A 13,411-nucleotide genomic window follows, 5' to 3' on the forward strand; every position below is an offset into this window, starting at 1 on the left:
GACGTTGCAGTGAGGACAGCTGCCATGAAATCAGTCTATGAATTGCTTCTGCAAACTCAGCACACCTTCTTTTCCACGCGGCATCATGCTAGAGCACAGCTTTGCTCTCTGAAATGACATGCAAAGCAGCACAAGAAGCCCCCATGTTGTGTATAAGGTGCATAAATTTTTTTTTCCTTGCCTGCCAGGAATTTTACTGGAAAACTGAGCCTTTTAGTGGAATTTCACTGGAAACTCAAAACTGAGCCTTTTCTACTTCATTGGTCATTGCCTGTGGGGAGTTTCCAAAGACATTTAGCTTGCAGAATATCTTGATATCTTCCAACTGTACCAAGACTTATAGGAACTTAGAGTTTCAGGCACTGCTGAAAACCAGGCATAAGTAACAGGAAAATTTGTTTAAACCAGTACTACTACTACTAGGAACATTCCTCTGAACCACAGCAAAAAGAATCTGTGCTGTTATCAGGGACACAGCCAGGGAAGAAATCCAAGTTAAAGCCAAGCCATCAAAGGGGGTAGGGGGGTGGGGAAAGTGTTTTTAAACAGTAATTCCCTGATCTGGTGCACTTCCTGCTGCCAAGCACCATGCTTGTGCCGGCACAAGGAAGGCACCGCCTCTAGTGACAGCTGTGCAACACAGTGACTGCAGAACTGTAGTGGAATGAGGGATGACATTTACACTTAACGTAAAGGATGCAATGGCACTATTAAGCCTCATCTAAAAAACACAACTGTTGATCAGAAATGAAGCCCTAGGGCTTGATTTTAAACATGGACCGGGCCAGGGCAAAAAACATTCTCCAGCCCTACCAACAGGAAGACTGCTTAGAACCTCATTTTTCAATCCACTGATCTGAACTTCTTTGCAGTCAGTTTGGCACCTGATCTCAGTGGAAACCTTGTGAGATCTGATAAAGCATTTAGAAACTGCTTAATCACTGCTCTAGGCTTCATTCTAGAGAGAAGTTCATATGAGAGAGAATATATGCAGGAAGGTTTATTTCTGTTTATGTGCATCATTTGTTATGAGGTATGCAAGACGGAAAAACTCTATGGCTTTGCTGAAAGATGAAGTCAGTAGCCTTCACAGTCAAACATCTTTTAATACAATCCAAGACGCTATATAGTGACAAAAATAACATCAGTGTAGGGCAGCAATCCCAATGGAACAGTAGAAAAATCAATTCAGCACCACGTCACCACTCATCTGAAGAAAAACATCACTCCAAATAATCTGCACATTCATATCGACTATGAATAGTTTAGTACAAAACTCATCACAAAGACAGGGCTGGTAAAAAGACATCTCACATATTAACAGCTGGGTGTCTGAGCCTCTGATCTGCCTGTCGAACTGATTCCGGGTGCTGGTTGCAGCAGCTGAGCTCTTCCAGTGCCATAGCTGTTCTTGGTCCCCACTTGCTGTGGCATCAGCATTGCCATGGCCACTGTATAGTCAGCAGGCAGGGTAAACTCATACCCCATCAAAAATAAGGACAGATTTTGAAGGACAATGTACACAATTTCAATGTACACACACAGAACAGCAGTTGATTGATATGCGAGTGCCACCTCCTCATGGCTAAACACAGATTTCCATTGGCATTAAGTTTAACTCTTTAAAGAGTGGTATACCCCCTTACCCCCAATTGACCTTCTGTTTTCTCAACACAGAGAAAATACAAGTTTTCCCTCCCCCTCCATTAACTTCTTTCATCAAAAAAGAAAATGTTTCAAAGTGCATGATTTGTAGGAATAACAGTTTTTAGGTCTAGTGATAAAACCTGGCCACTTTGGCTAACAGCTAGAGATAGTTCCTGTGGCCTGGAAGTAACTTAATTGCCATTTAAAATAAATTCATATTTCTGACACCAAGAGAGCCTAGCCTTTTCTGCTTTCCCTGCCTGTCCAAGAGAATATTATAAAGCAAAAACAGCTTCCCAGGAAAGCAGATATGCTCTTCCAGAAATACAGTAGGTGATGCCCAGCCTTCATCTCTTTGGCTTCACACTGAAGAGCTATTCAAACGACACTGGGACTCACTGTCATTACTACCAGCAGGACTACAAAGACGAGGGAGAGTACATCAGTGATTGTTCAAAGTTATAATGCAATCAAAGTACTTCACAGGTGGGGTACTTCGGATAATTTTAACTGTCTGATAGAATGCATATTGTACCTGCCTTAAAAACTATTCTGTTGTCTCCATTTCAAGAGTTCTGCATGTAACGCACAAACTGTTGGCTTGATACATGAACCTTGATGTATAACTGGTTAACAATAAGCTATAACTACACAGACAAAAAATGCCTCTTTGCTACTGGAAAGGAAATCAAGTCACCATGCTGTTCCTCTAAGCTGTCTCAATACCACAAAGAGAATTATTCATGAAGATCTGCACATGAAAAGGATCACTCATTTTTACTGAACTAAGGAACATAGGAGGATGACACAGCTTTGTGCAATTCCTCTCACTAGATTACTGCAGCTTCTTGGTTATTTAGACTATTCAGACTTAGAACATACAAACTACACTAGTCTTCCAGGATATCTGCAGGAGGACAGTGCTACAGCAAACTAAAACCACTGCTACAACATACACCTCCTATGACTGATATGAATAGAATTGTCAATAGAAGGAGGATCACCTATTTCCCCATCTATCTGTTTGAAACAGTGACAAAACCCACATAGGCCATAGCTCAAATTGTTCTAGTGGGGCAGTGTTTGCTCCAAATATATATACCCTCCCCTGAAACTGCAAGTGCCTAGATAGAGACCAGATGTTAGACACTACCAACCACCAAGTGTTGCCACCAAATGTAACGTGTTCCTTCAAGAATCAAAAAAAGATCTATCCTTAGTCCTGTGCAAAAAGAGTGTAGCTGGCCATCCAGATAAGCTAGCTAAAAGGGGTTCTTTGTGGATCTTCACTGCCAGAGTGATCAGAAGCTGCATTCATCTGACAACAGAATCTGGGCAAAGGCCTGTGACCAACTTTTCAGAGAGGCCCAAGAGACTCAGATGGCTAAAGCTCACCGATCTCCTTGAATTCTCAGACTAATATGCTAAGATGAATTTGTGACCAACTATGAGTGATTTCTCAGATCAAACACCCAAATTTCTGTGTACTAGGAAGAGAGAAGAGAAAGGAACAGTATTTTTCATATATGGCTTAAGAAATGGTATAGTATTCAAGTTTTTCTGACATAATTCCATGCTGCAGGGGTGGGGACAGAGAAACCGTAACACCTCTGCCAGCTGCAGGAAAGATGTTGCAGATAAAAGCAATTAATTTTATTTGAATGTAATACTGAAGTCCCACAAATCCTGCCAACACACAGCTCTAGGAAACCTGACAACTTAACGAGCTGAAAGTTAATGCCTTCTTTTTTTCCTTCTGTAAGGCAACTTCTAGAGAAGCTCCAAAGAGGGGAGATATGGAAAAAACTTTACGTGAGAGATCCCACTACATTTAAGAGATCCTACTAAATGGGATACATTTTGAGTGATTTTGTCTGAAGGAGCTCATGGGATACTGGCAAATATCAAAAGTGACACAGCTAGCTTTGAAAAAAGTAATAGAAGGCAGTATCAGGCAGTGTGTTTGTAGAAATAAGATATGACTGTTGAAGTGGCTTCCTGTTGATACTCATTAGTATAACTGAATTTTATCAGCCCTTCCAGTTCAATTAAAAACTTACAGTAAACCTATGACAAAAGCAAGAAGTAAGTGATTCAACAGCTGGACAGAACTCACTGAGTGGCAAACAGGAAAAAAGGGAGGCTGGTGCTGTCTTTCAGACAATGTGAAATAATCTAGTTGCAAATACAAACAGTGCAAAACACACTTAAAACATTGTATATATAGTCTAATATTTCAAGGAGTTAGTTTGGAAATTTTTTTTCAGAATGGCACCTTAAGAAGAAATTCCAAATTTGTTCAAATGCTCTCCATGAAGCAACATTCTACCATGACACATTTTCTTTGCTGGCAAGCTGAACAAGTTATCAGTTAAACTCACCTGTGACTACCGAATATTAACATGACCCTCTCCAGCCTAGCTGAGATTTTATCACCACAATTTTTAAGTTTCCCCTTTTATAAACTTCATGTTTAAGTAGAAATAGCACTCCCCCACTCTAGTGCAAATGTTTAAATGGAACTGCTGAAAAAAACAGCATTTCCTCTTTCCCCTCATTTCATCTATAGTGACAAATCTTACTAGTGAGCCATTCACTGAAGTTTTGGGAGCTTTCAGTGGGATGCTCTCGACCATCGACTGGATGTTTATGTACAGGTGCTTCACGTGGGAGAAATTCCACAGCCAGACAGAACAAGTTTTAGATACAGACACTGGGAAATCACGTCCAGTTATCACAGACCACAAAGCATGCTTGCAGAAGAGAACCGCACAAATTCTCAGGGATGAAAAACAACCTCTTTGCCTCATCCAAGCTCTACCAGAAGAATACTGCAGAGGCAGGAGTGTTACCTTTTTCAGGACTCTCATCACTGGGAAGACTCACAATGTGGAGAAATAGTGTCACCTAGAGTTCTCCTGGGAAAACTGGTCCTCTCCCACAACAATGTTACTCAGAAGATTCCCCTTCCACCTCCCTCCATTTACTCGTGGACAGTGCACAATTTTCTGTATCTCAACAGCTAATTCCCCCAATTATTCCTGGATTTAAAGCTTCATTTCATCTTCCAGGAAAGATGAAGAAAGGGAAGTGTCCAAGCTACCGGGTTCTGGCTGCCCGAAACATGAATCAGTTTGAAGTCATTATACTGATATGGAATAAGAACGTAAACAAAATTAACCCTCTAAGGTATCCTTGTCCAGTCCAGATGCCTTCTTCTTAGAGGCAAACTCCTCAAACAGATGCAATTGGAAAGTGCTGAGGGTTCAGGTGCAAGGAGAAGGGTAACTAGCAATCATGGTTTCTTTTGTGAACTGAATGCTTTCGTAGCTTACTCATCAAAAGGTACTGGTAACAACTTATGATTTGTTTGTACAAAGGCCATTTACAGTAGGGCAATGATTTTATAAACCAGTGCCCAATGTCAAATCTGGGATCTTCAACGTTCCTGTGAGTGGAAATTGGGTATTACTGGCTCAAGCCAGATACTGGTGCCAGGGGCACACAGCTCTACAGTACACCTCAGCAAGCTCTGTGCCTCCGAGGACTTGCATTGCATTGAACTGCATAACTATCCTATGATATGGATTTATATCCATTTTAGATGGTTTGAAATCATTACAGTTCCATTTTTATCTAATATCAAGACCTGAATCCAGAGCTCTAGATGTAAAAAGGAGTTCATTAGATACACTATTTCATCCTTGACCTGTCTTAAATAAAAGAGTAAACAACTAAGCCCTGCATTCAAGTGTGCTGCTTCGTAATTACTAAACAATACTGAGCCCAGTGGAAATTATATTTTAACTTGTCTCCTGCATTAGAATTTGCCTCGGGAATCCTAAGACACCTGAAAAACTAGTTGTTTGATGACAATCACGTCAACCATTCATGGTGTCCATGAAGCCCCACACCTCCAAGACAGAGATCTGGAAACTTTCAGAGCACAATGGCTGATTATTGAAAGTATTGCAGTGACTTGTTCTTCCATGGTTCAGATCTGCATCAAGGTAGAGAGCCTGGCCATCACCACCTCCTGTAAAGAAACAAAGATGAGTGAGCATTAGGCTGTCTTTGCATTTCTTAGGATGTAAAACTCTGCTATACAAGAAAATGCCTTAAGTGCTTTCCCATGGGAAAAAATGGAAGCCTTATGATGTTTACTTACTGTCTTTAGGTATAAATAGAATATGCTCAAATACATAGCTTTTAAATGAAACTCTCAGAACAGGAAATAATTTTATAAATTATTGCTAGGCAATAAGACCAAGAAGTCTCATTCAAATGCTCGACTTTAAGATTCGTTCTTCAGTGCCAAGGATCCAGCTACTAACCACGTATTTTCACTCCAGTAAAGAAAAACTCATGGAATTTAGCAAACCAATCAAAGCTGGGAGAAGAACGAGACACATCAGTAACAGCACTGGCTTGGTCTTCTAAATCATTATAAAACGCATCACAAAGTTAATAGCATTTTGATTATCTGTAGATCTATGTCAAGATTCACAGAGCTTAGAGTCAGAGAATGCAATGAAGTGAAATAAATTTAGTCAGACAGAAACGTTTTAGGAAAACAGAAAGAAAGATTCCCCTGCTGCTTATAAGGCAACTGCATAAGAATAGGTATAGAAAAGACCTGAAGAATCAAAAGGGTAGAAATTCTGGTCTACAGGTGAAATTGTATACAACACTAATTCCTATATATCTACTACCCAAGCCTGTGTTTCTCTTATTACTATGTTTAATGACACAAACTGTGATACATCATTATCAGTGACTTACAATTCAGCCACATATGCGCTCCACTTTCACCAGCCTAGCTGATATTGGAGCAGTCCACCTGATGGTGGGTTAGAGTACATGCTGCTAAATGGGAATGAGCAGGCACCTGTTGTTACAGCTGAAATCGCTGGTCTAGTTGCTCTCCTAGCAAGCGTCAAGGGCAAACACAGATTCATAGCTGTTGCCTGTAAATCCCATTTAGGCAACTACTTTACTGAGCAGGCTTTTGCCCTAGATAGCAGCACAGACCCAATACAGTTCCAGAAAAATGAATGTCTGTGTTGTAGTTTACCCCATGAATCAAAAACTTCCCTGCAAAGTAAGTTCCTCTTCCAGAATTATTTCTCACCATAAATTAGGCAGGATGAAAGCACAGCTATGCTTAGAGCTACAAGTTATACCAAAGCTCTTATTCTAAAGTGTTTGATGTGCAAGTTTTTGATAGAAATTTTTTGTTGGGTAATACCAGGTCTTAGCCAGTTTTCTCGCTGTGACTGTAGCAATATTGAACATACATATGCTAAATACAGGTGAATCTCTCACCTACTGTAGCTGACAGGAAGAGCAGGTGGGATATATGTCCCGAGTCTAACACTGACTTACCTATAATGATGCATTCGCTGCTGCCAGCCATGAACATGGAGGCTGTTTTGGAAGGCAAGTTGAAGTGCCGAGCAGATAAGAAGGGAGAAAGGCGATCTGAGGGATCTGATGGGACACCACTGGAGGAAAGGGTACTGGAAGCCGGTGTAGCATGATTTTCTGGCTTAGAAACGCTCATGGCTAGTTCTGGGTGTTTTATTATCACCCACTCGTAACGTTCTACTTCAGGCTGTAGCTACATAAGTGAAGAGAAGAGTAAATACGTAGTTAGTGCATACTACGCTGAGAGCTCTGCTTTAGAAACGGCATTAAAGCCCCTCAGACTCCAACCACACTATTAGCAGTAAAGATTGGACCAAACTGTCTTTTAGGATAGATTTTACTTCCTTCCTTTATCCCTTTGCTGTCTAGGTGGCTGAAGAAATGCTGCAGTGGTTTCTGAGTTACCTTTCTTGTAAGAAAATGCTCCACTCTTCTGGATGAAAAAAGGCTCACCCCAGAATTGAAAAGTAAAATTTTCCCTCTGAATGTAATTAAGAGTTCAGCAGACTTTAAAGCTAGAAAGGCATATAATCCAGCTAAGTGGAAGGCAGGTGTGAGTTACTCACATCAGTAACAGTGGTGTGCCTCAATACTGGGGTAGTGATAATCAAATTTTACTCACCCTGAACACAAAGCACTCCCCTGTGCCAAAGAAACTCAGCTTGTTCCCTCCTCGTCTGCGCTCACTCCAATCAGTTGACAGATAAGCACCGCAGACCTAGCACAAACAGCAAGGTTAGGAGGCTTTCCATTGAAGAAGAAAGTATGTTAAACCAACTGGTACCAACATTTCAGAGTCCAGAACAGTTTTAGTTTGATTTTCAAAATCTCTAGATCAGTGGATTAAAGCAGCACAAGTACTTATATCTAAAGATAGATTTAAACTGCTTTAATCCACCGGGGAATACTCTTCAAATCCTAAGAGTTTCAAAAATTATTTTACATCTCTCAGGCCTCAAAAGAGAAGCAGCCCAACATAACTCCAGCTACCAAAATACAAATCACTCCAAATTTGCAAAGCCTGACTTCCACTTCCTCATTTTTGCACTCAAAGCAACAGTATTGTCACAAGTTACAAGATCAGCACTGTTGGATGAGCATTTTCTGCTTGCAAATTTTGGCCTTGGTCTCTCCCTCCATTTTAAACTGCAGATTAAAACTAGCTAAATCAATGTCCAGCTAGTACAGGTACCGAAAGCACCACATTCAGAACAGCATGTGGTTCAATGTGCACTAGTTTCCAATAAAGAAAAACATAACCTTACAGTGCTGAGCTTTTCTGTGGGCTTCTTTGTTTGCATGAGAATTATATCTCACTGCCAGCAATAAGCATCACTGCCAGGTGGAGACAGACCAAACAATACAGCTCTAAGAATGAGATAAAAGCAATCCTGCATTTTTTTTTTTCAAAAAATACGATTAAAACAGGTTTTGCAGAATTGTTCTAAGGTACATTTGCCGCTAAGCCTCTACTAGCATTACAAGCAGAGCTCCTCAGACAAAAGTTCCTAAGGATTGGTTTTGTTATGGAGAAACTAAGTGAAATTACATTTGATCTGATATTCCCCAAAAATCCAGAAGTTTTCTTTTTTTCTAAAATGTAATGATAAACATTAGAATAAAGGAAAAAAGTGCCCCGTGACCAAAGAAACCCCCAACTCTCCCCCCCGACAAAAAAAACCCTTTTCTTCTGCCCCCCCCCCCTTTTTCTTTTGAGGGGTAAGAACTATAGCTGCACTGTAAAAATCTAGTAGCACTTACAAAGCTAGATTTTGTAACATGCTCCAGGACAAGAAAAATAATGCCTTATATATTTTCCCTCTTGCCTTTAGATGTCATAAACATTATATCAGCCATTGGCATGTCAATGAAGGCTTGTGACTGCTGATAAGAGTACACAGAACTCTATGAAACTGTGCCCTTAGTGTTGACATTAGGTAGAAAAAGGAAAGGTACTTGCTTCATGGATCCCTGCAGGGACATAGGCAGAAATACAAGCTTACAGACTGCATTAATAGCTTAAAGTTATTCACAAAATATTTAGAAGTCATGCACAGTAGAGCGGAAAAACAGCTCTCATTAGAGGAGGCACTTGTATGCAGTCCGTTTGGGGTTCTAGGAAGCCTACTTGCATTACACTTTTTTAAACAACCACGAGGTGAAGCTAACGCTTTTGTTTTCACATTATGGTGTACAACACTATTCATATCATTTAATATCTGCTACTTTCTCTCCTTGTGTCCTGGAGGAAAATCTCTTCTGTGCATCATGAGCTTCTTTCCACAATTCCACAACCTCTCCCTTCCGGTCCTGTGAGTAAGAGAGTCTGTCCAAGAGCTCTGAGTGTTACTACAGTCCATCATCCCACATTACTTAAAGGAGGAAGGGTAACTGGCCAAGACGTAGTTTGCAAAATTTACCTAAGAAAGTACAGTCATATAGTCCCATAATCAAACTGTATAATTTAAAGCATACATAATTAAAAGAGAGAGAGAAACAGTTTCCAGGTCCCTCACTTCTCCATTTTATTATAAACTCTTGTGTATTGCAACACAGCATTACAAAATTGCCTAAAACTTATCACTCACCTTTCACCTCACTCACCTCTTTTGCTGTAGTCTTGATGAGGAGAAGAGTTGGTTCATGTCCTTCACTGTGAGAATAGAACCTGTAATGCATAGTACAGTTAAGTGAGCACCGCACTACTATCATCACCTGCTTTTCCTGTGTTTCCTCCTTAATGTCAGGCACCACTTACTCCCTCAACTGATTGCATGAAAAAAAACCCTTCAAGACTGAGCATATTTCTGCAAGTGCCTTCAACAGTCCATTGCAAACAATAATGGTGACTGCAAACAAAGATTATCAAGCAAGTCCTTTCCTACTCGGTTCTCTGTACAGCTGTTTATGCCTCTGCATAACGAATAGAAGACTATCAATCACAACAGCTGCCTTTACAGCATTTTGCATTAGACAGGATACAGGAAATCGTGCCCTGTGGACTGATGGCTGTGTCTGAAGAGCCTTCTATTTTCATAGAAAAAAGAATTACAATCCATTCCCCTTGCTTGCTTTTCCTCCCAGACACATGGAGCTGGGACAGCAGACAATCCCCCACCTCAGAAACAGAATTTCAGATGCCAAAATCATTATTAGGAGCTAAACAACTCCAGCTGTTTGTCAAGCGTGAGAAAACCCATGTTTACTTTATTCCATTTTAGTAATAACAATGATCAGATTCATAGTGAGAGGGAAACTGCAGAGGAATTTCCAACTTCCAGTTCCCTTATTCTTCAGATAACCACATTCAGACTCATCCGTCAAGTGAGTCTACAGTGCAGCCACTGAGTTAAGCCATTCACAACAAACAGAGAACAAACCAGTCTCACACCAGTGGTATATTCTGTGTATTGATGCAAGTTTGATTTTTCCAGTAGGTTTTGGACAGTTTAAAATGGCTTTTCACAGTGTGGCATATGAAGTATCCTAGCCAAATGCTAAAGTTGATAGGAATTTGTCACATTTGCGTTCCATCGCTGTCTTTCAGATTAATTTTTGGCTAGGCATGGCTTGTCTGTCAATCCAGTAAGCAGTTCATCATTTGCTCTTTTTTATCCTACGATAAAGAGGTGCAGGGAAAGTTGTAATTACCTGCTTAGGCTACAGCCATGTTCTAAGGTTGTGAAAAGCAAGAGGGGCTGGCAGAGTGCAAAGCGTTCTGGGATCCAGGACCAGATATCTCGCATCTCTTTCACACTGACAATTTCAGACTTGAAGTTCTCAGCATGAACTGCTAAATGCACGTTCTGCCTGAGAAATACAATAAAAAACATTGAGAAAGAAGAGCTTAACAGAAACAACAAAAACAACAGTTTCTAGTTACCGGGTAGCAACATGCAAAGAGAGAGCTGAACACCAAAGGGCCTCAGTAGGTGTGCCATTCTTCAAAGAGAATTCGAAGGCCATTACTCAGTGAATAAAATAAATTACTGGGGTCTAACAGAATCCTTGAGAGTCAGCAGCTTTACTGAAATAGCTGGAGCAATATCTCAGTATGGCAACAGTAGCCTGTGCTTGTATACATAGAGGACATAATGGTAAGCCAGATAGCATGACCGTGACCTTGAACAGACCAAATTATCTTTGCCATTTGAGACAGTCTCACTGGTGAGAGTATTCAAGCACAGAGAACAGAAGAAGCTAAGATCTGAAATACTCCCCACCCCTGAGGTCCTGCCTCAGCAATCCCACAGGAATCAGAATATCACCATGTTACGCAATCGTATTCCAAGCCACATATCTGAATGATCCCTACTTTCATTCAGAACCAAAGAATTTTCTAGCCTCATGGTTACAGACAAAACTTGAAAGCAGGGAATAAGAGAATGCTAGAGACTTCCACTGGAAAGCACCCCCTTTTCCCCGCAAGGTCTGATACGGCTAGGAGAACTGATTCATAACTTTTAAACTCTTGAAAGTGATACCATTACAATTAAAACATCTTAAGCTGTGTTCATTTCTCAGATTAAATAAATACACAAACTCAGTGCCTGGAGATTAAACAAGTGTTATTGCACCCATGACTGATGTTAAAGCCTTTTAAAATGCAAGTGTCACAGGCAAGTACATGGTGGAAATGCAATACAAACTTATAAAAGATATGAAGTTACTGAGTAGCAGTTAGTTGAGCCAACCTTTGGACAGTCTGCTTTGCATGCCATACAAGGGTTCAGTTTATGGAAAGGATGCGAGTATTTGCCAAGTAATTATTTTTCTGACAGATCTGCGTTTTTTTCCCCTCTCAGCTTCATGGAACATAAAGACTACCTCAATATTGTATATCTGCATACATCAGAATAGCTTAGCTTGCTCCTTAAAACATGCAATGCTACATATTTTTAGATTTTTCTTGCTTATATCACCAAGAAGTCATCAGCCTTTGCACTGCTCTTTAAAGCAGTGCTTGCTAGGAGAAATTGGGAAATGCTTCCTGAAATTTATCACAGGTGCCTTAGCGTCAGCATTTCTAGTGAGGTGACTCAAAAACTAAAAATCACTCTGCTTCCTCTAGTGATATGAACAAAATCACTACTTGCATTGCTGCCCTGAATTCTTTACTGAGCAAGGAACCTACATGGACATGTAACATTTGAGCAGGCTACAACTATTAACGGGTTTTAAAACTTACGGTGTCACTGTGACTAGGACACTACTGACGCTATTTTAAACAGGAAACTGAGGCACAGGAGAGATCAACTGGTCTGAAAAAGTCTGAGGCAAGACCTGAACCCCCATCTTTGGAATCTGACTCGAGGGCTCAGCCCTTCCTATCTTACCTGGTCTGCAGCTAAAGACTGCTAGCACTATGGAACAGAGCTGCGAAACAAATCCTTGGTTTTAGTTCACTAGAAATTAGATTTGTCTCACATTCGAGGAACTAAAAACATTTCCAAGTCTTTCAACTAGTTTATTACAGTGGATTTCTGAAGGAAAAAAAAGGATAGATAAGCTAAAAGTTAGTAACAAATATTATTAAAATAGCTTTAAACATATTTGCTAACCTTAAAGAAACAAGTCTCAGGCTCATCATTTGGATGTTATGTCAGTACTTTTTTCACACTTATGTAGATTTATTTAAGTACTAAAATTAAGTACTTCCTCCCCAAAGGCTCTCAACTTCAGTGTACCTTTCTTTTGTCTCTGTTCCTCTTCCTGGCTGTGTACCAAACACTGCTGTGCTAAGGACTCTTTCCTAATGAAACCTTACTCTAACCCCGTGTTTCAGCAGCATTCCTGTTAAAACTTCACTTTTAGCATCCTGGGCCTTTCTACAACCTTTACAGGATAGTAGATTATCACCTTTACAAACAGATCTTTGTGGTTTACTAAAAAACACTTAGCCTCATATTGGCCATTTAAAAAGAAAACTATTCAAGGCATGAAATTCTCGTCTCTTGAAAATTATTGTGAATCATTTTATATTTAATGTCATAATTCTGTCAGTAAAACCTAGACTGTAGCTTGACTGGAGGATTTGAAATAAAATGACCTGCTATTTCCAGTCATAAATCACAGCTGTAGGTGTTTAAGACTGAAATGTGAGCCTGTGCTGAAACCAGTGTCAACAGCCACCCAGCACCTACATCAGTCCCCTCAAATCCAAACTCTGTTTCTTACAAAAAAAAACAAACAAAAAAAAAACCAAAAAAACCCCCAAAGTTTTTGCTGTTTTCAGGAATTTGCAATTAGAGTTGCAAGTAACTAACTTATACTCATCCTCTCAATTTTGGCTTTATTTCTTTTAGGATATTGAAAGCCATCTACTTCAGCAGGGCAG

General features: G+C 40.1%; 1 protein-coding gene across 8 annotated transcripts in view; it reads right to left on the bottom strand.

Moving 5' to 3' along the window:
• Positions 1 to 1,086: 1,086 nt before the first annotated feature.
• Positions 1,087 to 13,411, bottom strand: part of TBC1D24 (TBC1 domain family member 24) — a 31,754-nt gene continuing 19,429 nt past the window's right edge. For all 8 annotated transcript variants that reach the window (XM_064520668.1, XM_064520667.1, XM_064520665.1 and 5 more), the window contains 5 exons: positions 10,726 to 10,884; positions 9,679 to 9,742; positions 7,697 to 7,792; positions 7,033 to 7,267; positions 1,087 to 5,683 (listed from right to left, as the gene is read on the bottom strand). In XM_064520668.1, the coding sequence (XP_064376738.1) occupies positions 5,529 to 5,683; positions 7,033 to 7,267; positions 7,697 to 7,792; positions 9,679 to 9,742; positions 10,726 to 10,884 (709 nt within the window). In that variant the 3' untranslated portion in view covers positions 1,087 to 5,528. The remainder of the gene's footprint in view (positions 5,684 to 7,032; positions 7,268 to 7,696; positions 7,793 to 9,678; positions 9,743 to 10,725; positions 10,885 to 13,411) is intronic.

This window comes from Dromaius novaehollandiae, chromosome 14 (genome assembly GCF_036370855.1).
Source record: "Dromaius novaehollandiae isolate bDroNov1 chromosome 14, bDroNov1.hap1, whole genome shotgun sequence".
Classification (NCBI taxonomy): domain Eukaryota; kingdom Metazoa; phylum Chordata; class Aves; order Casuariiformes; family Dromaiidae; genus Dromaius; species Dromaius novaehollandiae.